Genomic DNA, 22,278 nt, shown 5'->3' with positions numbered 1-22,278 from the left:
ATAACTTTGGGAAGCAGAAGTGGAGGATGGAGAGAGCGAAAGAGAAAGAGGATGAGGACAAGGAGGAACAAAACAGCAAGAAGGACCGGAGCTGCAGAGAGGAGAAGTACAGATGAGGGATACAGAGGCAGGCAGACAGAGTAAGGCACCATGAAATGGGGATAGAAAACGATGCTTAGTGAGAGAGAGACAGAGGGAGAAATGTAGAAAAGGCGGATATCTGCAGCGCCCCAGCTGCAGATGCTTAAGGAGCTTAGCTCCCCCACTGCCCATCACACAAAACTCCTCGAGAGCAGGCATTCACTGCTGCTGAGCAACTACTGAGGAAAGTCAGTGAGGGGCGGAGACAGAGACGTGTGGGTGGCGCTCAACAAGGGAAAATGACGCAGGAGAAAAAACAGACTATTAGATTTATTTGCCTATTACTTTTATGACACCTGTTCTGATATGATGCTGAGCTTTAAAGAAATAGTTCAGCACTTTAGGAAATGTGCTTTTTCAGTTCCTTGCTCTGTTATGTAAGAAAATTAAGACATTCCCTATTCTGTGGAGTGAATATAAAATGATTCAATGAATAATATAATGCCTGCACACTGACTCCAAGCCACACAACGCATAAGACAAACGTTCTGATCCGAGTCAGATCTTCTTCAGGTCAAAATCGTCATTTTTCAATGTCTTCTTATCAACAGCCTTGCACCTGTACACAGTGTTTGTATAATTATAGCAATTCAACTATAAGCTGCAGCCAGCAGCTGGTTAGCTTGGCTGAAATTAGCATAGAGACTGGAAATGGAGGAATTGATAGACTAGCTGAATCCAGTTGTAAGAAAATCCACCTACCTGTATTATTAATGTTGACTTACTAACAGGAAATTACACATGAGGGACTGTGTCCTAAAAAGTAATTTACCAAGAAAAATAACCTCCCTCTACCCGGTAAACACAAGCTGTTTCCAGCCTTTGGGCCTAGCTAAACTAACTACTTATACAGAGATATTTATCATTTGATATGAGAACATTATCAGACTTGGCAAGAAAGTGAAAAAGGCTTTTCCAAATGGAACAGAAACACTCAATAGCACTTCCAACCTCCACCAAGGCCAAGCAGCCTCCTTAAATCCAATCAAGCTGCCCCGAGTTTCACACACTCACAGATATCAGTTCCCTAAATGTGCCTGATTTTCAGTAAGATCCATGAATTATTCCCTGGGAAAATGGTGAAAATATAGAAAAAACTGGTATTGCTGGTATTCGCCCCTTGATCTGGATCTTCAGCAACGAATGGGTTCTTCCCTGACCTATTCCACATCCTTCCAAGTTACGCGTTAACAAATCCTGTAGTTTAAGTGTAATCTTGCCTACTATCAAACAAACTAATCAACAAGTAAAAGGGACAGGGTGAAATCATAACCTCTTCATTAGAGGTAAATACAGACGTTGATTTCAATTGTGATATTATATTTATTCTCTTTTTACTAACACTTTGTCCAAACAGTCGTTGTTTTCCACTTGAGCTTTTTAATGATTTTTCCCTGTGTGTGTCTCTTTGCCACAGGAAGTGTAAACCGACCGGGGCCGGTCCCTGCCTTCCTCAGGAGCCCGGGTGTCATGCCATCCCCCCTGGACATGAAGCCCTTCCTCCAGTTCCCCATGGAATCTCCTCACCCGGCAAGCATCGGCCTCTTCCACAACTTTAACACAGTGAGTGCTAGCAGGCGCTGTAGCACCTGCACACATGCACAAATACACAAGTGTTAACATGCAGCGTCTGGGATTTGTTATCTTCTTAACAGAGGACAGAGCTGGTATAGGTGTGGCTTCGGAGCGGTGCTGCCTCCGGCGCAGACCAGTGATAAAGTGCTCATGATTTATTTTGTATAATCCAAAATGATAAGGTGACAGCTGTTTACTTTTTATTCAGCGAAGTGAGTTTCAGGATAATTGAGAAAATGCGGGGGCAAGTGTTTTACTGCAATAAAATGAGTTACAGCTAATCAATTGTATGAGAGGCACAGGCTGTATTCTCGACAGTCAGCGTTTTCTGCCACTCCTTCTCATTTCCAGATTGGGTTTCATGGGAAGGTCAGTGTGACGACAAGCAGGGACACACACACCACACAAACACACAAAACACACACACACACACACACACAATCAGCTTATCTGCGTACACATAAACACAATGACCCTTCGGCAATTTTATGATTCATCCTACTCTCTTGAGGATGTTGATTGTGCCACTATGTGTGCACCAATATTAAAATCTATCTCTGACTGCACAGTAAAATGTTAACATGTCTAAAACACTGCTGTCTGTGATGGAAGGCTAAGATCAAGCTCAGCCAGCACATGGAACGGACACAGAGAAGGGCAATCTGACACAAACACTCAATAAGCTGTGGCAGCTGCTGCTTAATGTGCACTGAATAATGTTGACTTACAAAAACCTGTGCAGCTGTATCGATCTTTTCGCCGGTGTTGTGTCTCCATTTCTGTCACCATTTTTCTGGCTGGAAAGACAACGTCGCCATTTTTTATCCGGACTATGAGAAATCTGCTGTCCAGAGAAACAGCGATTTATTAGCAAGACACTAAACCTATTCACTAAAAAGTCAGAAATCGGAAATCAAGTGTCCTCTTTAGTCATCAGTATTAATTGTACAAATCCTGGATCTGCCCCCTGATCTGGATCCACAACAAAATGTAATGGGTTCTTCCCGGGGTAAAACCAAACCTTTTCACAAAATTTGATGGAAATCTTAGTTTTTTGAAAAGTCCTGCTCTGATAATCAAAGAACGCAGACGGAAATAAAACGTCCTTGATGGAGGTATAAAGAAAACTCATCACAAAGTGTTTTTGATTTCTCAGTGGTCGATAAAATATCATTTCAAACAGAACTGAGCCAGACCTACATATTCCATTGGAGTTAATGCACTCAAATCCTTACTCCAAATCTACAAACACACACTCACACACAGTCATGTCTACATCTACACATTGTGTTGGCACAGAAACACATGAAGGTCTCAATGTGGAAAACACTGCACATGAGGTGAGCTGGACACGAGTTAGAAATAATATGCAACTTAAAAAAGTAGGGTAAAGTCTATAAATATTTCTAACAATGGATTCAAGCTGAGTTTAAGTTTTCAGACCAATTACACCGTTTCCCCTGGTGCCCGGAGCTTGAGAGTGTAAACAGTCTCTCGTTCATAGTCTGAGCAGAGGATGAGAGGCTGCGTAAAACCGCAGTGCACTTTTGGCTGCTTAATGAGGGCAACACCCAGCGTCTGAGTTGGTGAACTCCACCAGTGGGTCAGAGAGTCAACTCGAGTCATCTCAAAATGAAGGAGTGAACATTTTATAATATGATGTTGTACACATCTGATGTGCCTGATCTGAGAAGAATTCACAATGTCTTGGTTGGTATTTGTCAGACAAGTTGCAATGTATTTTTCTTCCATTCTAAAAATATATTTATTGTTTTGATTAATATAATGTTTATAAAATATTATTCAGAACATTCATAATATTCATACATATTTGTATTACTTTGATTTATTGTTTCAGTTTAAATATGTATGTTTATTTATTTATTTATTAAGCATTAATTAACATATGTACTTAAGTCCAACATGTACAGCATTCAATAATATATGAACACTAAACTAAAACAACATACATGAATCAATGACGTAACCATATGACGTAAAAATGGACAAAGGCGCATATCACGTGGAAGTACAAATTAATTAAAAATATACGATACAAAAAACATAGGTGTATCAAGCAAAACGCAACATTAAGTAGTATTAATAATAAATGAATATTAAAGCCACTATTCCAGATGATGACCAATAAGAATAGTTTTTTAGAATACGCGAAGGGTTTTAAAGTTATAATGGTCCTTAGTTCTTGAGATGTGGTTGATCTGTTGCTGCTTGATAAGAAAAGGCTGACACACTTAACCACACACTTTTTATATATTTTCAGTTACCAACAATATTCAGTGATTATTATATATTTAAATATCATCATTATAAATATTATTATTAATATTTATCTATTTAATTTGTTTCCTGCAATTAGAACCTAATCTCCCTGTACAGTCGGGTAGATCAGGTTTTGTTGGAGCCAAGCAAAGTACAAATGTGTGGCGAGCCTGTAATTAGGCCCCTCTAACCCCAGCATGAATTAAAGCGTTTGAACGAGACCCAAGAACTCCGGCACAGACAGCGGCACCAGCTGCTGCTGAGGAAACACACACCCTCCTGTCCACATCAATCACTGCTTCCTCTTCAATTCCCTCTCTTTTTTTTTTTTTTATCTACAAGCCTTCTCTTGCTAACGGCTCCCCCTGTCATTCACCTGCACTTTTTCTACATCACCTTCCTCTTTCATCCGCATTCATTATGTCCAACCATTGGTGCACTGCAGTCAGCACAAACACTGAAACGCCGCCCTCCTTGTTTCTCCTGTGGCGTTGAGTTTTTGATGTGACCTCTGGGTGTTCCCTCCTCAGATGGACCCTGTCCAGAAGGCTATCATGACGCATACCTTTGGGCCACCTATGGTGAGGACTAAACGACCAATCATCTCATGCAACGTCTGCCAAATACGCTTCAACTCAGAGGTAGGAACGCCTCAAACGTGTTGGGTTTGCTTTTTTACACACAATATCCAACTATTGCTTGTTTGCTAAACACCCAACAGCAGCAGTCTGATGACAGTTCAACAAGCTCGAATGGGGAATGTGGGAACATTTTTGTGGCTGCGTCTTTGATACTTGTATGTTTACCATGTTTAACATTACATTGAGGCCAACTAAAGAACTTGCAGGTCTGCCCGGCACACATTAGTTTGCCAAGACAGCTTTTAGCTCTGTGGCCTTCCATGCATCACATTCACAGATGTGCAGATTTTTGTAGAGGAAAATCCTACCAGCTTAGGTATGTGGGGTTACAGGTGAAGTCTTAAAAGCCTCATTCACACTCACTGTGTAGTATTCCTTACTTTGTCGAAGCGTGTGCTGGATGCATAAGAAATCAGGCAACTGGACTCTCAAGCAACCTCTACTCGTTACCCGAGATAACATTTTCTCAACACAGACCTCATTTAAAATCGTTCTTTCGTACAATGTTAACAGTGATAACTGCTCCTTTAAAACAAAGTAGTTTAGGTTAAAAAGAAAAATAGGGTCATGATAGCTTTACAGTTTTACATTTATCCTTAAGTAGTAATATTAATATTAAGACTACTAGCTATAGACCACAACACAAAGACAGGTATCATGTCAACCTGATAAATGCTTTTGTCCACCTCTGTCTGAAATCCCAGACTCATTAGCGAAGTATCCATCCCAATGTAAGAGATATTCTAATAGAAATACCAGACAATTAGAGTTAAAAAATAATGAATGTGTTCAATGTGTTCAACAACTTAACTGTGTTAATTCACTTGCTATCAGGTGCCGTTTAACATTATGCATCTTTAAAAGAAGAGGATGCAACAATATGGTGACAGAAAGATAGAAAGTAATGAACGTGTTCAAGTGGTAAATCTGCAATGTTCAACTGGTTCATGCAGCCTCATGCATATAGGATTGAAGGCTCGACAGGCATAGCAACAATAACCAAGGGGAGGGCGGAGCTTAATAAACAGATCGATTGAAGACAACCTTTCAGGAAATTTGCCTTCAAATCATCCTTTGATATTTCCTCGGGGGCCAGAGCCCTGCACAAGCACAATTCACACACATTAAATCATGACCTAAAATGTTTGCTGGCTGGACCTGAAGATAGCTGGTGATTGACTGTACAGCTGGAGCAGGTGAAAATGTGGTTCACAGTTTCTCAGCTCCAATTTTAGCCTCTCCAGAAACGAGATCAGGGGGAGGAAGATGGAGGAAAATCCGGCATGTATACAAACAGCTCACGGTATCATTCTGACACTCTTATATCCGAGTCGTGAAGGAACGTCAGAATGTACGAATAGAAGCTGACAGAAATTGTGGACCTGGATTGCAAAACAAATTGCTAGTGTTGATAGCAAGCCTTCAAGTATTGCATGAACGTTTTTTGGGGGGGTCCCCAGCCTCAGATGAGATTTTAATGGAGGGTTTTTAAATGTTTGAGGAAGAAGCAGCAGGATGAACTCTAACTAACACAAACTCGTCCCCAGAGCCACTTTAAACCTGATGGAGCACATTTTCTGCATTTCATTTGTGACAGATGGTTCAGGGCCAACATACGGGAAGAGGGGACTGAAATAGAAGAGGCCAGAAGTGATGAAACTTTAGAGGAATGATTTGAGTGTCCCTGTTAAAGAGGCTGTAGTGTTAACTGAAGTTGAAAAACAAATAATAACGCGCATATCCTAGACCCAGCTACTGGATAACATGATTGACTGATGACTTTATTACCTCCGCAGAGGAGATTCTGTTTTAATCTGTGTTTTGTTTGTTAGTTAGCGGGATTACGAAAACGATACAGGATGGATTTCTATGAAAATTGGTAGATGGATGTGGTATGGGTCAGGGAATAACCCATTTAATTTTGGGATAGATCAGGATCAGAGGGCAGATCAAGAATTTATTTTCCTCTTCTCAACATCGCAAAATAGAGCATTTTTGACCTTTTCACCAATTCCCAGTGAATAAGAGACGGGCCTACACAACAAAATCACACATATTTAGAGAGCTGATATCTAAGAGTGTTACTGTTACAACTGTCGGGCCTTAGCAGTGGTATGAGTCCTGGTACATTGTATGTGCATGGAGAATTTTAGATTTGCACATTTCCACAACATGATTCACATTTCTGATTTATCTGCCTCAGGAAAGTGTGTGACCACCCGAACTGTCCCACAGTAAAAACAGCTCTACATCATAGTCTCTAGAGTCAAAAGGGCAAATTATTTGAGCTGAATTTTTGATGTAGTACAATTTACCATCTAGTGTGAAGTTGAGTGATATATATTCATGAATATTAAAATGGCTTTTACAGAGGGAAAAATCCCCCCAGACGACCCACCTCAAACCTAAACATGAGTAGAAATCAAACAAAAGCCTGATACGCAAATCTAAAAATATAAACGCACTCCAGTGATGAAGCGCTAAATGCTTGCACTCTAAAAGCAGTGGTGTTTAAAGGACACATGCAGGGGGGGGGGGGAGTCATATGAAACTTGTACTAACACTGCTCTTTTCTCTCTCTGAGTGAGGGGGCACTTAATTATATCTCCCCCTGCTCAGACCTGCATGTTCTCACATGGTGTACATGCGCGTGGAGTGATTCAATTTACCCCGGCGTGTCTATATCTACACATTGCCTGGGATTTCACTGGATGTCGGAAAATGTTTAGGGAGAGTTTCTCAGGCTCGGGTCACAGCGGCGCTATGCTGTGAGAGGTTTCATACGGAGCCACCTGTTTGTCCAGCTCGCTGTTCTGCTGGTGAGTCGCGGTGTGCATCTGCTCCGCTGCAGCTCTACACCACTGTCCACAGTAACCTGAGAGACTGGGGGCTTCAAGCACGCAGGACATTCTTTAATAATGAAGGAATACTCTGCTTACAGTTTGGATTACTCCTGCTGTCCGGGGCTGCGCTGGGGCTCAGAGGCAGAAAAACACATTATTTCTCACCGAGTCTTCGTTGGATCACGATCCACCGAATTATTTAAAATAATACCAATATTTTACTTGAAGGTGACATATTATGAAAATTCCACTTTTGTAGTGCTTCTACACGTTAATTTGGGTATCTGGCATGTCTACCGTCCCAAAAACTCGGGAAAAAAACAACTCCCGGGATCTGTTGTGGTTCCTCTATGTCAGAAACGATACGCTAGAGGGCGTCGAATGGGATTACGACTCTGAGCCGACGTCATGTCATGTGTGATGTCTCCGAGTCTCTAGAGCTTGTCCTGACCTGTGAACTTCTTGTAATAAACATTGTATACATGTGAGTACTGGGTCTGCGGTCTCCTCTCTTCAAACACCGACTTCGACAAGACACTGCGGCTTCAAATACACGACAATGGCGAGCTCAAAAAAGGTCAATCTGAGGAGGGCTGTTTTAGACAGGGTAAAAAGGGTGCTGTTTTAAAATGATCCTTGCGGTATCATTTTAGACATTTCAGACATTTCATCAAGACCCAAATGAACCACATCAACTGCGGTAACATATGTGTCTGTGGGGGGAGGGGCGTTGTTTAAAGGGAATTCTCAGGTACTCCCACAAAAGATGCTGATTGACTGCTAGATAAAGGCCATTGAGAAGCAGGTGCCTCTCACTGCTGCTACACTGGAGCTCCCCACGTTGTAATTACAACATTGCAATTCATTTCAGGCCACAGAGGACAGATTAGCCTGCCAGTGTTCGGCTCTGCTGCAAGGCTGACGTCACGCCATGCTGCATTAGGCACCGTCACCACTGCGGTACCATGCCGGACACCTCTCTCCTTCTCGCTCTGATCAATCCGCCTCTTCTTCAACTCATGTTTCATTCATGTCTACTGTCCGCTACAGGCAGCAGAGTTTTCTCTCAATTTTTTCCTCGTCAGTTTTCGTGTTTTCTGTTTCTCCCTCTGTGCAGGGGGAGTACAGTACAGTACAGTACAGTACAGTAGTAATCATCTGTCCCCATGGCCCTCTCTCTCCACCTCACCAGCTTCTTCCCGTCCCCTCCCCCTGTCACTGCTTCCTATAGCCCGTCCCCCCCCGTACAGTAGATCGGGCTGCGCGACCAGCTCTCTGCTTTCTGTGCCATTGTCACTTTATAGATAAAACATCAAAGCTCTTCCTGCTTAGAGACAAAAAGGATTTTCAGGGACATTCACTTGCTCTCATTTTTCTCCCCCTTAAATCCCATCTCTGCTTCCTCATTCGTCTTAATCCCTCTTTTCACAGGCTCTGTCACACTCTCGCTCAGTTCATTTCACCCACTATTCCAAACGTCGTTTATATTTCCGCGTTATTCACATTTCCTCCTAACACCAGTGATCAGGTGCCTTGATCTCATTTACATCCGATTGTCTTTGCTGCGTCTGGTCTCAACCCCCCCGCCCTCCGAGGCTGCCCGGCCTTTTATGCTTGACTAGATGGCAGACCTTCATCGATTTTTTAAGTCCTGACACTGAAGGTCGCAGGGAGTGAAAGTATCAATGCTCAAGTGTGAAAAAAAAAACAATTGGTGGTTGCAGAAAGGGAGAAGAGAATTAGAAGGACAGCAGCACATCGTGTGGCCTGCAACGAGCAGAGGGAGCATCGAGTATCTCTCACTTTCAGGCTCTGTGCTGTCATTCGCTCATCCACTCGTGGGTCTTCATCTCCTTGTCTAATTGTGGGGCTTTGGGAGGCAGCAGCCAGAGGAGTTGGGTTACACCGGCAGAGCTATATCTGCCTTTCTGTCATCTCCAATCAGGAGCAGGGCTATATGGGTAACTATCATTGACAGCTAATACCTGAGGCTTACAGAGGCATCCCTGACACGTCCCCGTGGTCCCTCTGCTTCTGTGAAGGGCCCCACGGCCTTGTTATTGACAGAACGGAAACCTGTCTAATCTCAGCAGTTCGCTGCTTGTGCATACACATGTTCATACAGTCACGCACACGCACACACGGTCTTGTATTACTGTATTAGTGAAGAGCTTGGAGAAACTATATTTGTGCTCTAACACTTCACGCTTTAGTTTGATTTCATCTCATGCTGACATGCATATGTGACTTGGGACGGTCTCTCTGCACCCGCCCAGCGTCTCGAGGAAGAATTTACATATTGGACGATTCTGCACCTCGTGATTTAGACTGGACTGGTATAGTGTGTACGCAACATTTTACTGCAGGGAAAGAGTTGGCACCCAGCACACACCTTTTTAACCATAACCACAATCTTTCCTAGGATCACAACCCTGTATTTTAGCTGCCTTAATATATTTGAATAAACATTTATTTGCAATAACCACAATCTTCAAACACCTCAAGCTTACAATAGTTACCTCAGCCAAGTAAATGTTGTTTTCATTTGTTTGCAGAGGGGTGGGGTATGACCTTTGTTTGTTTGCAGTGGTGGAAAGTGACGAAGTAGAAATACTTTGTTACTGTACTTAAGTAGATTTTTCACATATCTGTACTTTACTTGAGTATTTATTTTCCTGACAACTTTTTACTTTTACTCATTACATTTGAGCACAAATATCTGTACTTTCTACTTCTTACATTTTCACCTTTGTTTGTTTGTTTGTTAGTGAGTTAGCCGGATTACGCAAAAGTTACCATTCAGATTTCAACAAAACTTGGTGAAAGCATGTCTGGGGAGAGCGTATTAAATTTGGATCAGGGAGCGGATTCCAGATTTTTTTTTTCACTTTCACTACAAAGATCTTGATGAAGTGATTTCAAACGTGGTTCATTAGGGAACTGTCGGGCATTGGCGGAGTTATGAGTGCCATTCTAGTAATCATGTGTAAATCCCGTTGGATGTAGAAGAACATGCTTTATTTGACACTGGAGTCGCACTTCCACTGTCGTCATTTAAAAAAAACTCACTTATTAAATGCAAGGCAACCCAAATAATAAGTACTTGTCTCTGATATGATTAACTGGAATAAACCGCAGCAACAACTTAATACCGGCAGTAAGTACTTACTGAAATGTCCACACCTTTTCATATTTCCTCAGTTTAAACTGATCTTCTTACATGATATACCGTTCAAGGACAAGCACGCACGCATGCACACGCACGTTTGTGCAGCTCTCTCAGTGAGGACAGTCATTGGCATTATGCATTCCTAACAACCTAACCTAAACCTAATTCTAACCCTAATCCTAAAATGACGTCATAACCCCCAAACAGTCCATTAAAGTGGGGTCACAAAATGAGAACTGGCCAAAATGTCTTCACTTTCACAAAATGTCCCCACTCCGTTGATTGAAGACTCAAACTGGTCCTCACAAAGATAGCTGTACAAGAGCACACACACGCACACACAGATGCAATCTTTTCTTGATTTGATCTTTATCTCTCTCTCTCTCTCTCTCTCTCTCTCTCTCTCTCTCTCTCTCTCTCTCTCTCTCTCTCTGTGGCTGACTGTCAACTGTCACTTGCCAGTCCATTTTAGATAATCCCACCACTCAATAATCATCATCAGCTCAGTAAGCCAGTTCAGTGATTAAACCAGTAGTGAAGGAAGATGAGAATAGTCTGGATGCTACACTCGTCCCTGACAACCTCTGCAGCACATCTCAACCGCGCTGCAGCCTTTATATTCTGTAATGCACCGAAAACGCAGGGTGCCAAATGATGGAGTTTGTTTAGCTGAACACTTATTGAAGCCAATATGGTTTGAAACGTCAGCAGGTTACTCATGCAACAATGTTACAAGTTCACATCAGAAACTGAAAACCATAACCACCGTTTTCTGACTTCAGATTATACGGGTGTCATCAAGACAAATGGAATATAAAGTGGAAATGAGCATCCACCCCTGCACATGAATAATGATCCAAAGTCAATGAATCACATGTAAATCTCTTATGTGTCTCATGCTCCTGCCAGAGCCAAGCAGAGGCCCACTACAAGGGGAACCGGCACGCTCGAAGGGTGAAGGGGATCGAGACGTCCAAGACAGCTCGTCTCCAAGATGGAGACAAACAGGCCCCTCCCCCGACTGCGTCCCCCTCCCCACCAGGACCCTCGCCATCCAGCCCGGTGCCTGATCCTAATAAGCAGGGTGAGCATCAACTCAGATGTGAGGTTACATACACACACACACACACACACACACACACACACACACACACACACACACACACATACAGGAATCTGACACAAAGTGGCACAGCTGCTTCACACAGCTGCTGCATGAAGTGATAGAAACTAACCAGAGAGGAGTGTTGGTGAGCTGGTGATTATTAAAGAATTTCTACACCAAGTTAGTGTTAATGTGATTTATTAAAACGTTGTCAACATTACAGACTCCAGAGATTGGAAACATCGTTAGAGTTAGATTAGAGTTGATCTTGAATTAAACATGTAAAATGAGCTGTCGTCAGGTCCAGATGTTAGACAGTGTTAAACCGTGAAAGATCAGCATCATGTTGTCAGAGTTTTGTATCATGACGATCCAGGGCCAAGCGTGTAAATCATTTATTAACTTCAAAACTTTGTTTTTGCCATTTACAGATGTCTACCAAACCTGTCCCAGCTCTAACGAGTCACCTTTGACCCCCAGCCGCCTCCCAACACCCACACTGAGCTTGGCAGAGGCAGAGTTTCCCCTCGTACCTTCGGCCAGCTCGCCTTTAACGTCCTCTCCCTCCCCAAACACCACATTCAGTACCCCCCCAACGGATCCTGCAGCGGCGGCTCTTCCTGACTCCCTGTCTCCGGCGCCCAGCCCATCTTCAGGAGAGTCAGAGGAAGAGAAAGCCAAGAAGCTGCTCTATTGCTCCCTGTGCAAAGTGGCTGTTAATTCCCTCTCACAACTCGAGGCACATAACAAAGGTAAGTCAAAAGCAGCTTTGTCAGAGAAAGCATATTTTCTCAAGTACATTACAACACAGAGTGTGCAGAGGCTTGAAAGAAAATATACTTTTACAAACAACAGCGTCGTGCCATCTGCTGTCTTAGATTAAGTTTGTCTCTTTAGAGGATATGCTGCACATTCTGCATTTTAAGTTTAAAGTACTCAAGCCAGTACATTACTGCCGTTTAGTGGTTATAATGGCAGCTTTAAAAAAAGAGGGATTTGACTGCATGCAGAAAAGTTGGGATAAAAACTCAAACTATTCTCCGTCTCCATCACTTAATGAAATAACAGAAAATGATCAATTCAATCAATAGTAGCTGGAGGTTTCAATTATATCATATGATTTGCATAGAGTTGAAAATGGTATATGTTAGAATTTCCTCTTTTTTGTAATTTTTTTTACGGACTCCACCGATGTTGGCTTAAAAACTGAGGTTCAGAATTACTTCCTGAACTAATCTCATCATTGGGTCAATAAATGTAGCATTTTTAGTATTTAGTATATGTGCTTCACTGTGACAGCCTTAATTACTGCCATACCATTTTTTTATTTTTTTTATTGTTTCCAGGTACCAAGCACAAAACCATTCTGGAGGCTCGGAGTGGACTGGGACCTATTAAGGCCTACCCTCGCTTGGGTCCGAAACCCAGCCCGGAGCAGGGGGGGGAGCTGTCCTCAGACCCCGACACTCAGGAACGCACCTTCCACTGTGAGATCTGCAATGTCAGAGTCAACTCTGAGCTGCAGCTTAAACAGGTGAGAGACTTGCACAAAGACCCGTGGAGCGTGAAGAATTATTTCCCAAACAATCACAATATCCAATATCTATTCCCTTTTCATTTTCTGCTGCAGCATATATCGAGCCGGAGGCATCGAGATGGAGTTGCAGGGAAACCTAATCCTCTTCTCAGTCGGCACAAGAAGCGCACAGACTTTATGGTGAGGCCTCGGTTTGTTTCATATTCCATGTTTATTAATTATCTCCCATAAGATTAAGCTTATATCTCCTGAGTCAGGGTGAATAGTCACTGAGTACAACCAAAACATGACAGGTTCCCAACTCAAGCCTCCACAGATGTAATGCAGTTGTTGTTACTATGGCCGTAGCATTTCTTTACCCTGAATACAGATGTGTGTGGACCTTTTAAATTACCCTCAACAGTCATTGCTTCACTTCATGGCCTGTGTATAAAGATGGATAACATCACAGCTCTCAAAAAGTGAAGCCAAATCCACTAGATTGCCCCCTAGTGGCTGGCGGTTTGTAGAACATGGATCAGTTACATTTTTCAAAAAGATGGTTTCTGTCATTTACAGTAATTCTCATTGCAGTGATGCTTGTCAAGTGACCATTTTAAGTTTGTTTTAATTTCTTATTTGTTGCTATAAAATGGGGTGATGACATGATTGACAGCCGAGACTGACTCGTGATTGGTCGAGCACATGTATTGGCTGTTCCATCCCATCATTGCTGAAGCACATATACTGGCTTCAAATTATGTCTTTGTAGCAAGATGACAATGTTTGTCTCCCGGGTATTTTGGCTTAAATTTGTGGACAGTGGGAGGATGTGGATATGTGTGGTCCAACTGTACATACAACTGTACATACATACAAAACAAGTATTCTTTACTTGTGCTATTGGTTGATTGTTTTATCACACATTATGCAAATCTATCTGCATTTCCTTGAGCATTCAGTTGCACTCCTGGGATGAATACTAACAGCAGCGGTGGTTTGCTGTTGCCGTCCATAAATCTCAAGCTAAAGAAGTAGCCCATGAATATTTATCACCTTAAATATCCATGTGTTGCATTGTCATACATAAACAAACCCCAGATAAATAGTTCTTCACATTTTCTCTGCCTATTGTTTGGCAGACATGACAAAGCCTGAGCCCGACTGAAAACCATCTGTAGAATTGTTGGGCTCGAGTTGGGACTCCATCCTCTAATACAAACTACATCATTTAAGTTCAAAGAAAACTCTTGAATGTACCAGTAGCTTATTATTTGTCATATTTACACGTGAACCTCTTTGACTTTCTGACAGGAACTTTCAAAAACTCTTGGGGGTGGACTTATACCAAATCACCTGGCTGTCGCTGCAGCGATGGCAGCCGCAGCAACCTCCAATCAGCTGGCCCTACGTTCTGCTGGGCCGGCCTCCCACCATCATCACCACCTCCTTCAGGGAACAGCCCTCGGCCTGCTGAGGCCGGCCCCAGGCCCCATGCGCACCACACATGGCCCGATCCTGTTCTCCCCTTACTGATGGCAGGGGGAGCGAGGAAGAAGCACACTGTGAAGAGGAGGCCTGCAACCATGTGCCACCAAGAGCCAGATCAGCTGCTGTGGCTCAGTGGACATAAATATGACTCTTCTTGGCGCATACTGTAGTTGCAGACCACCGACAAATCGCAAATATTTCAGACTCGATATGTTCCCATCATCCCCAGTTTCCCTTCATTGCTTAACTGTCTGACAATTCTCCGACTGACTCTGCAGATAGTTTCACGAGGAACTTAAACACGTCTCAATCAAGAATGGGATTCCTTGAGCATCAGCAACGTAAATATCTCCATCTACCATGTGATCCACTTTATCTGACTCAAAACCCTACCTCTTTTATGATTTTAATGTTCATCTCATTATTTATTAAAAGCATCCATGTTAACAAATACATGTGCTGGGTTAGATATAGCAGCTGCCTCTGATGTTAGCTAGTATCATACTGTAGGCGTCACAGAATAGTGGATTGTATCACTGTACAGTTCTGTTTTTTTGTGGCCTATAAAGAGAAAACAGTTCCGACAATTTAATGTTCCTGCAGTAACCGGCAAACATTGTACAGTATGTGCACACTAGGGCCTATATTTACCTCAGTGGGATAGAAGCAGGAAGTCAAAGAGGAACAGCTAAGGTGTAGAAATTACGTCAAGTCTTAAAACTGCTGATGCACTCATCAACAATTTTGGTGGTTTGGAGCAGTTGTGATGAAGTGTTCACTCTCACAGTCCACAATAGAGAAATGTTGGAGGAATTAAGAACAGAACAGAACAAGAGATGAAAAAAAACATGCAAGGTTATTAAAAGTTAGAGGTGAGACATCCATGTTTAAAAGGCGTAAATACATTTAAAATTATAATTATTTTTCTTCCATCCGCAGCACACTGCACAAAACAGAATGGCTTTGTTGTATTAATGGAAAAGTTTCTAACACTGTGAGAAGAGCAGGGCAATAGTTCATTTACGACTTAAGTAGCAGGTATATTTGCATTCTGTGCACAGTCGCTGATACAGATCACAGTTTCACCACAATCACACTGGAGGAGTGAGGAAACAGTGGGAAAGACACCAGCATTATGATAGAGAAGAAACAGAAAAGGACCACATACACAGATGAATACTTAAAAAAACACAACAGCAGCAAAACACATGATTTTTGATAGTATTATAGGCCTGTAGTGGAGTAAAATATGTTTAGTTTGTCTGCTCTACCTTGTGTACTCCGACCCGACATGATCCTGACTCTGCCAGTGAAGACTGTCATAATGGCTTGTGACACATTAGAGGGAAACTTTAGGAAATGGAAACCGTAGCAATACTTTGAGCACTCCTGCTAACTTTTCTTGTTAACTGCAATAAAGAGAAATGTCTACAAATGTAATAATTGTTATTTACGAGATGTGTATTGAAACATTACTGTAAATGCAGATTATAATGATTAAAGGTATATGTTGGGGCTTCCTAGTTGTTCAGTTAAAATGAAATAATTAAACCGAGATTATGGTTGTAACTAATGTTGATTGATGAATTCATTTCTCTTATAATTACATGTATGAGAGCACACACACACACACACACACACACACACACACACACACACACACACTGTCTTGTGTCTCTGGAAAGATGGAATCCACTTAATTTGTGTTCTTTCTGTAGTATGAGATTATGTGTGTGTTCCGAAAAAAACATTTGTATGTTGCCTTCAGTTCAGTTTCTCATAGTCTGATCAGTGGAGAGCGATGTGCCTCTGTGCGTGTTAAAGAGGAGAGTGGAAAACTGAGGTAATGTGTGTGTTTGAGGGGTGGGGGGGGAGGGGGGGTTCCTTTAATCTCAAGGGAGAGTGGAAGAAGAGAGGGGGAATTATCCAGAGGAAAAGGGAATCGTGGAAGCCAGGAGAGTTTCAGTACGGGGACCGACTTAGCAAAGAAGATCAAGGCCCATTTCTGGAAGGTCAAACAGATTTGTTTTAGTCCACGTCATCAGGCTCCAGGGATCAGCTCATTTGTCTCTTTGTTCAACTTTGATTTTGTTTCTTTTTTGTCCTCATTTAGCAAATATGTTCAGAAACGGTTTCATCTAATCAATGATCTCCATCTTTCCGTTACTCTCACGCCTCAGTTCTCTTCCATGCTGCCTTTGCTTGATTTCCCTACTTTTTGGCTTGCAGGTGTGTCCAATTTATCATCTCCATTGCCCCTCCTTCCTTGTCCATACTGCTACAACAGTGTCTGAAAAAAAAAACAGGAAGCTTGATGATCAGAGGGATAAAACAAATTGAGGAAATACGTTGAACATGAGCTAAGGATTAAGACGGGCACATATCATCCTTTTTTAAGGTGAGAAACTCAACACTGTACATTTTTTTTTAATGCATGTCGATGTTTTCTTTTCAATTCTCAGATAGTCCGATGGCTGGTATGGTTTCTGTGGTTTTCTGTGGTTTCTGCTTGTGTTCTGGTGCAAACCTCACCTGGCTCAACAGCTGTATTGTGTGCTCTACATTCTCATGAACAGCACAGACGGTTAAAATACTAACACGCTTTAGTAAGTGTGATGTCTAGCACTTTAGTCAACTTAGGTTCACAGGTAAGTGGCTTCACATTTGGCAGTAAGTGCAAAAGCCACGACACACGGAAACATAACCACAACGGAAGTGTGCAACATCAGATGTTGACAATGAAACGAGCAGAGTTATTTAGGGCATCGTGGTCAAATGAGCCTTTGTTCGTGAAAACTTGGACAAGTCGGTCACTGCTTCGAATGAGCTCTTGTGGCACATGTGCGTTCTTGTTTAAGGATTCTCCAAATGAGGAAACTGTTCTAAAGGTAAGAATTGGGAAGATGGGAGGAGGGAAGAGGGAGGGAACTAGGACAGAGCATTTGAGTGCTATACAAGCAAACTGGGGATATTTAAATCCATAGCATAAAAAACAGGTAGTTTGAGCATGTGCATGAGAGGAACACCAGGCCCAGGTGTTATCAGCTGGCATCGACTATCCCTGCCCCACCCAACACCTTCATGAAATATGATGGTAGACAAAAGTCGCCAGGAAGAGGGGCAGAGGTCAGCAGGTTAAAAAAAATAATAATCAAACAATCAAGATTAAGAGATGAATTAAAAGTTGAATTATCAAAATGTAGATGTGAGCCTGTCAATACATTGTGCGTGCACAACTGAGATAATCAATACAGTTTGAACATATGATGTTATCATATGCTGATATAATGTGTTGGATAAAAACGATTAACAGATTGCATCCACTGGTATAATTGTTCGACACAAGTTGAATGTGACTCCAGTGTGACATGATTTAAATCTCAGAAACGCCTGTCCTGATCCGTGTGGGCATCTACAGTGACTCTTTGAGCTTTCATTATTTCCTGTTTTCAGTTTTAAAGGGGCCATATCATGCAAAATGCACTTTGTCATGTTTTTTAAACGTAAATTTGTGTCTTTACAGACTCCCTAAATATGAGTAAAACACACTCTCTCACTCGTGCACTCAAACGATCCATTCTGATTTCGAGCCCCTCGTGACAGACTATGCGGCTCCAGGTTGATTGACACTCCTGGAGCTCGGTTTCAGGTCTGCTCACAGTCTTGTTTGTTCCACTTCCACCTACTGATTCTGAGTGAATTCACGTGGCAGCCCTTGACCTTGTGTTGGTTTGTTTTTGCCTCCTCTCTTTTGTCAGTGCTCTTGTGATCGGTGTCTCTGCTCTGATGTGTTTCAGCCCTGTCTCCCGTGTCTTTTCAGTCTCTGCGTCCACACTTCACTCTGTCACTTTGTCTGTCTGTCTCTTCAGGTTTACCTTGTTGTTCAGCTCAGTTCTTTCTGTTTTTGGAGTTCTTCAATTTGTGACTTTCTGTTTGCCTGTCTATACCAGAGACTTTATATTCTTATTAAAAACGCTTCCCTTCACCTACCAGACTTTATCCTGTGTCTGTATTTTGGGTCCTGAAAATCCCTCAACACAGAACCACACGGTGGCTGTTGAAATTATTTCAAGTGCGTATTCTACTTTTGAGAAAATAAGAGGGCACATTACTGCCACTCAGTGGTGAGGAATGGGTTGAGTGCTTTCTTAATCTTTTCAAACCATCACAGGAAAACCCATAATTTCTAAAAGTTAGGATTTTGTTTTTTGCATTTTAACAACTTCAATCTTTTTATGTTTCCCATGTTTGGTTGGAATACATTTTTTTTCATATGGATCGAGATCAATAATGATTTATATATTCATTATTGTATCATTAATGAAGGATTAAACTCTTTTTCACTGGAGCCCAAAGATTGATAGTGTGTTTTAAGGAGTGAAAGTAAATCCACATATTTCTCTGTTTATTGAGAGACAAAAAAAAGTTCTTAGCAGATGGGAATAGAATCTGTTTAAGGATTGAATCCTAAATCCCAAGTTAAACAAATATAGTTTTTTTGTGGTTCTAAACTATTCTTATTATTTTCAATAACTTGATAACTTCTGAAACCAACATGATATAACATTTTCGCTTCATCACAGCAACTTTAAAAAAACGTCACACAAGAGTTGTGCTTTACACATTTGTTACCGCACACAGGTATTGACTGTTGTATTTACCTTTGTGTGGCATAAAATAAAAATGTAGTCAATCCTACAAAATAAACTTTTTAAGCTGTGTTGCTATTGAACTTGAGCTGCTGATGTTCTCAGTTTGTGTTGGTAGAGTTTGGATCTATTTACTCAGTGGGATGGCACAATTTCAGATAATGGAGAAGCCACTTGCTAAGGATCAGTTAAAGATATTTGGTAAGAACAACCTTTAAGAATCAGTAAGTTGCTTTAAAATATCATAGTTCTCCATTTACTGTCACACTGGAAGCATAAACTAATGTCTTCAACTTCTTAATTAAATCTAAATTTCTAAAAATTTTTATTTAATTACCAAAGGCAAGCATACAGCATGTGTACGTATGTGTTCACTGGGGGGGGGAGTTCAGTTTTTCTGACCGAATTATCCCGGATTTTGCAAGATAATTATCTCAGACAAACAGAACTTCTTTTTTTTTTATATGATGGCAATACGCTTCCGTACAACACACTTCCGTAGCAATGATTCATATCTCAAGTACAAAAAGTATAATTTAATAAAATGAGTAAAAAGTTAAAGTAATAAAAACTGTAAAAAGTACTATATTATGATACTGCAGCTTTAAGAGATATCATATAAATTAAATGAGAAGGAGTGAATGCCGGCACGGCTGAAGTTACACCCGTTTCCTACAAGAAACTTGAATTCTGTTGAAAATTACAAACTCAGTACAAAGTACATAATTAAAATAAACAAAACCAGTTTCTCAGACAGAATACATTTTGCTCAATTTGAAATATAAAAACTATACTTTTTGAAGGAAATTTGCAAGAGGTCTCTTCCTAAATTTAGACATGAAATGGAAAAACCCGTCTTCTTACCATGTGATTATGTAGAGGATATTTGAGCAACCTGGGGGATGCACAACAAATGTAACATCAGCAGGGAAGCAAGACATTCAGAGATTGAGAAGTGAAGTGAAGAGAACAACAGATGCACATCGACGAATAGAAGGAAGGTGAGGAAATTATGATAGGATTTATTTTATAACTTTTATTTGGCTTTACATAGAATGAATAGAAATATGCATTTAGTCTTTAAATCGTGTTTTTCCTGCTTCTCTAACTTTGGGTTATGCAATGCTTCACTAACTGAGAGTCCTAAGCCCTCAGCAGCAGCCACCTTTTAGTTTAAGACAAAACTTATTTTGAAGAAAAAGTTTTAATTTAATTTCTTTCATTCATTCATTCAAGTATGAAGCCTGATGTTTAGAAATTATTTCTGGTTTGTGGACATTTGTCAGAGTTTGTACAAGAGGAAGTGGAAACCTCAGCCTTCAGTAACTTCCTCTTCGGAGAGTGGGGACACGAAGGACAGGGTTTCTCTTTAAATTGAACTTTCCATGAGCACATTACAGGGAAGTTAACCTATATTTTCATTCCTGTCAGTTGACAGAATGCTGATGAACCACACGAACCAAACAGAGGACGACCTCTTCTCCTGCTACAGTCCCTCAGTGGTGGGCTACCGGTACTTCGCTGTGCTGTGGGGATGTGCTGTGACCATCACTGGAACGGTTGGGAACCTGATGACCATTCTGGCCTTCGCCTTAGACCCACGTCTGAGGACTCGCTTCAATGTGCTGATCGTCAACCTTGCTGTAGCTGATCTCCTTTACTGCACCATACTGCAGCCTATCTCTGTCGACTCCTACCTCCACCTCAGATGGCGCAGTGGTGAGCTCTGGTGCACCGTCTTCGGCCTGCTGCTCTTCCTCTCCAACTCTGTCTCCATCATCACCCTTTGCCTGGTGGCAGTGAGCAGATATCTCCTGGTTGCAAAGCGCACTGTGTTTGATCGTGTCTTCTCTGACCGAGGTCTCATGTTACTCCTGGCCTCGGCATGGGCGCTCGGCCTGGCCAGCTTCGGTCCGCTCTGGTCTGTCTACGTGTTCGTGCCACAGGTGTGCACATGCAGCTTCCATCGTACCAGGGGTCGCCCCTACACCACCATCCTGCTCTTTCTCTACTTTTTTGTTGGTCTGACCTGCGTTGGTGTATTCTACCTGCTCATCTACAAACGTGTCCAGATTGCCTCGCAGGCTCTGCTTCGCTACAGGCCCAGCCGCAGGTCGTCCAGGAGGAAACCAGCTTTCTCAGTGCAAGGGACTGATGACAGTGGTGTAGACAGTGGCACGACCAACACATGTAGCTGTGAGATAAGCAGCCAGGCAGATCTGTCACAAAGCAAAGATGTTATCCCCTACAAAATTGTCAACCAATCTACTCAGAGCTCTGCCACACCTTCTAATCCATCAGCAGTCAACAGGCCTCCTAATCTCACCCCTGCACCAACTTCATCCACAGCTGCAGCATCAACTTCCCCCTCAGCCACTTCAGGAGATGACAGCGAATTCAAGCGAGTGACCCGCATGTGCTTCATCGTTTTCCTGTGTTTCGTGTGCTGCTTCGTGCCCTTCATTCTGCTCAACATAGCCGACAAACAGAACCGCGCCCCACAGGTACTGCACATGTTCTGCGCAAACCTCACGTGGCTCAACAGCTGCATCAACCCCGTGCTTTATGCTGTCATGAACCGACAGTTTCGACAGGCCTACCATCTGCTGCTCACCAGGGCCGCTGTGCCCTTCACCAGCCTCTGGACCCGCTCACAGCTTCTGAGATCCTGACCTCCTCTAATGTTAACCTGCCTGATTAAAACCCAGGATGATATCATTCTAGTGTAATACAAGGCTTTTACTCTGTCTGAAATCTAAGTTGTGTGAAGTTGTGAGACTTATTTTGTAGAAAGAATGAATGAAAAGAGTATGGCAGGGTTTTAGTTTTTCATATAGTGAACAAAATTTTGAATTTGTTGTCAAGTTG

At 42.0% G+C, this 22,278-nt stretch overlaps 2 protein-coding genes across 2 annotated transcripts; both read left to right on the top strand.

Annotated features, from left to right (window-relative positions):
* Window positions 1–1,611: 1,611 nt before the first annotated feature.
* LOC133000550 (zinc finger protein 385A-like) lies at window positions 1,612–14,806 on the top strand. Its single transcript, XM_061070497.1, is given in 7 exon segments — window positions 1,612–1,704; window positions 4,527–4,637; window positions 11,559–11,733; window positions 12,273–12,506; window positions 13,101–13,288; window positions 13,385–13,471; window positions 14,537–14,806. Coding segments are annotated over 7 exon segments (1,158 nt in total).
* A 5,560-nt stretch (window positions 14,807–20,366) lies between these two features.
* gpr84 (G protein-coupled receptor 84) lies at window positions 20,367–22,082 on the top strand. Its single transcript, XM_061070574.1, has 2 exons — window positions 20,367–20,411; window positions 20,842–22,082. The coding sequence occupies exon 2, from the start codon at window positions 20,850–20,852 to the stop codon at window positions 22,080–22,082; it is 1,233 nt and encodes a 410-aa protein (XP_060926557.1). The 5' UTR covers window positions 20,367–20,411; window positions 20,842–20,849.
* Window positions 22,083–22,278: the final 196 nt, after the last annotated feature.

Source organism: Limanda limanda, chromosome 4, assembly GCF_963576545.1.
Source record: "Limanda limanda chromosome 4, fLimLim1.1, whole genome shotgun sequence".
NCBI lineage: Eukaryota > Metazoa > Chordata > Actinopteri > Pleuronectiformes > Pleuronectidae > Limanda > Limanda limanda.
The sequence above is the reverse complement of the archived record's forward strand: the minus strand, read 5'-3'. Positions and strand labels throughout refer to the sequence as shown.

Bases quoted from the DNA above. Each gene is read 5' to 3' on its own strand.
- gpr84 (XM_061070574.1), top strand. From the start codon at position 20,850: ATGCTGATGAACCACACGAACCAAACAGAGGACGACCTCTTCTCCTGC.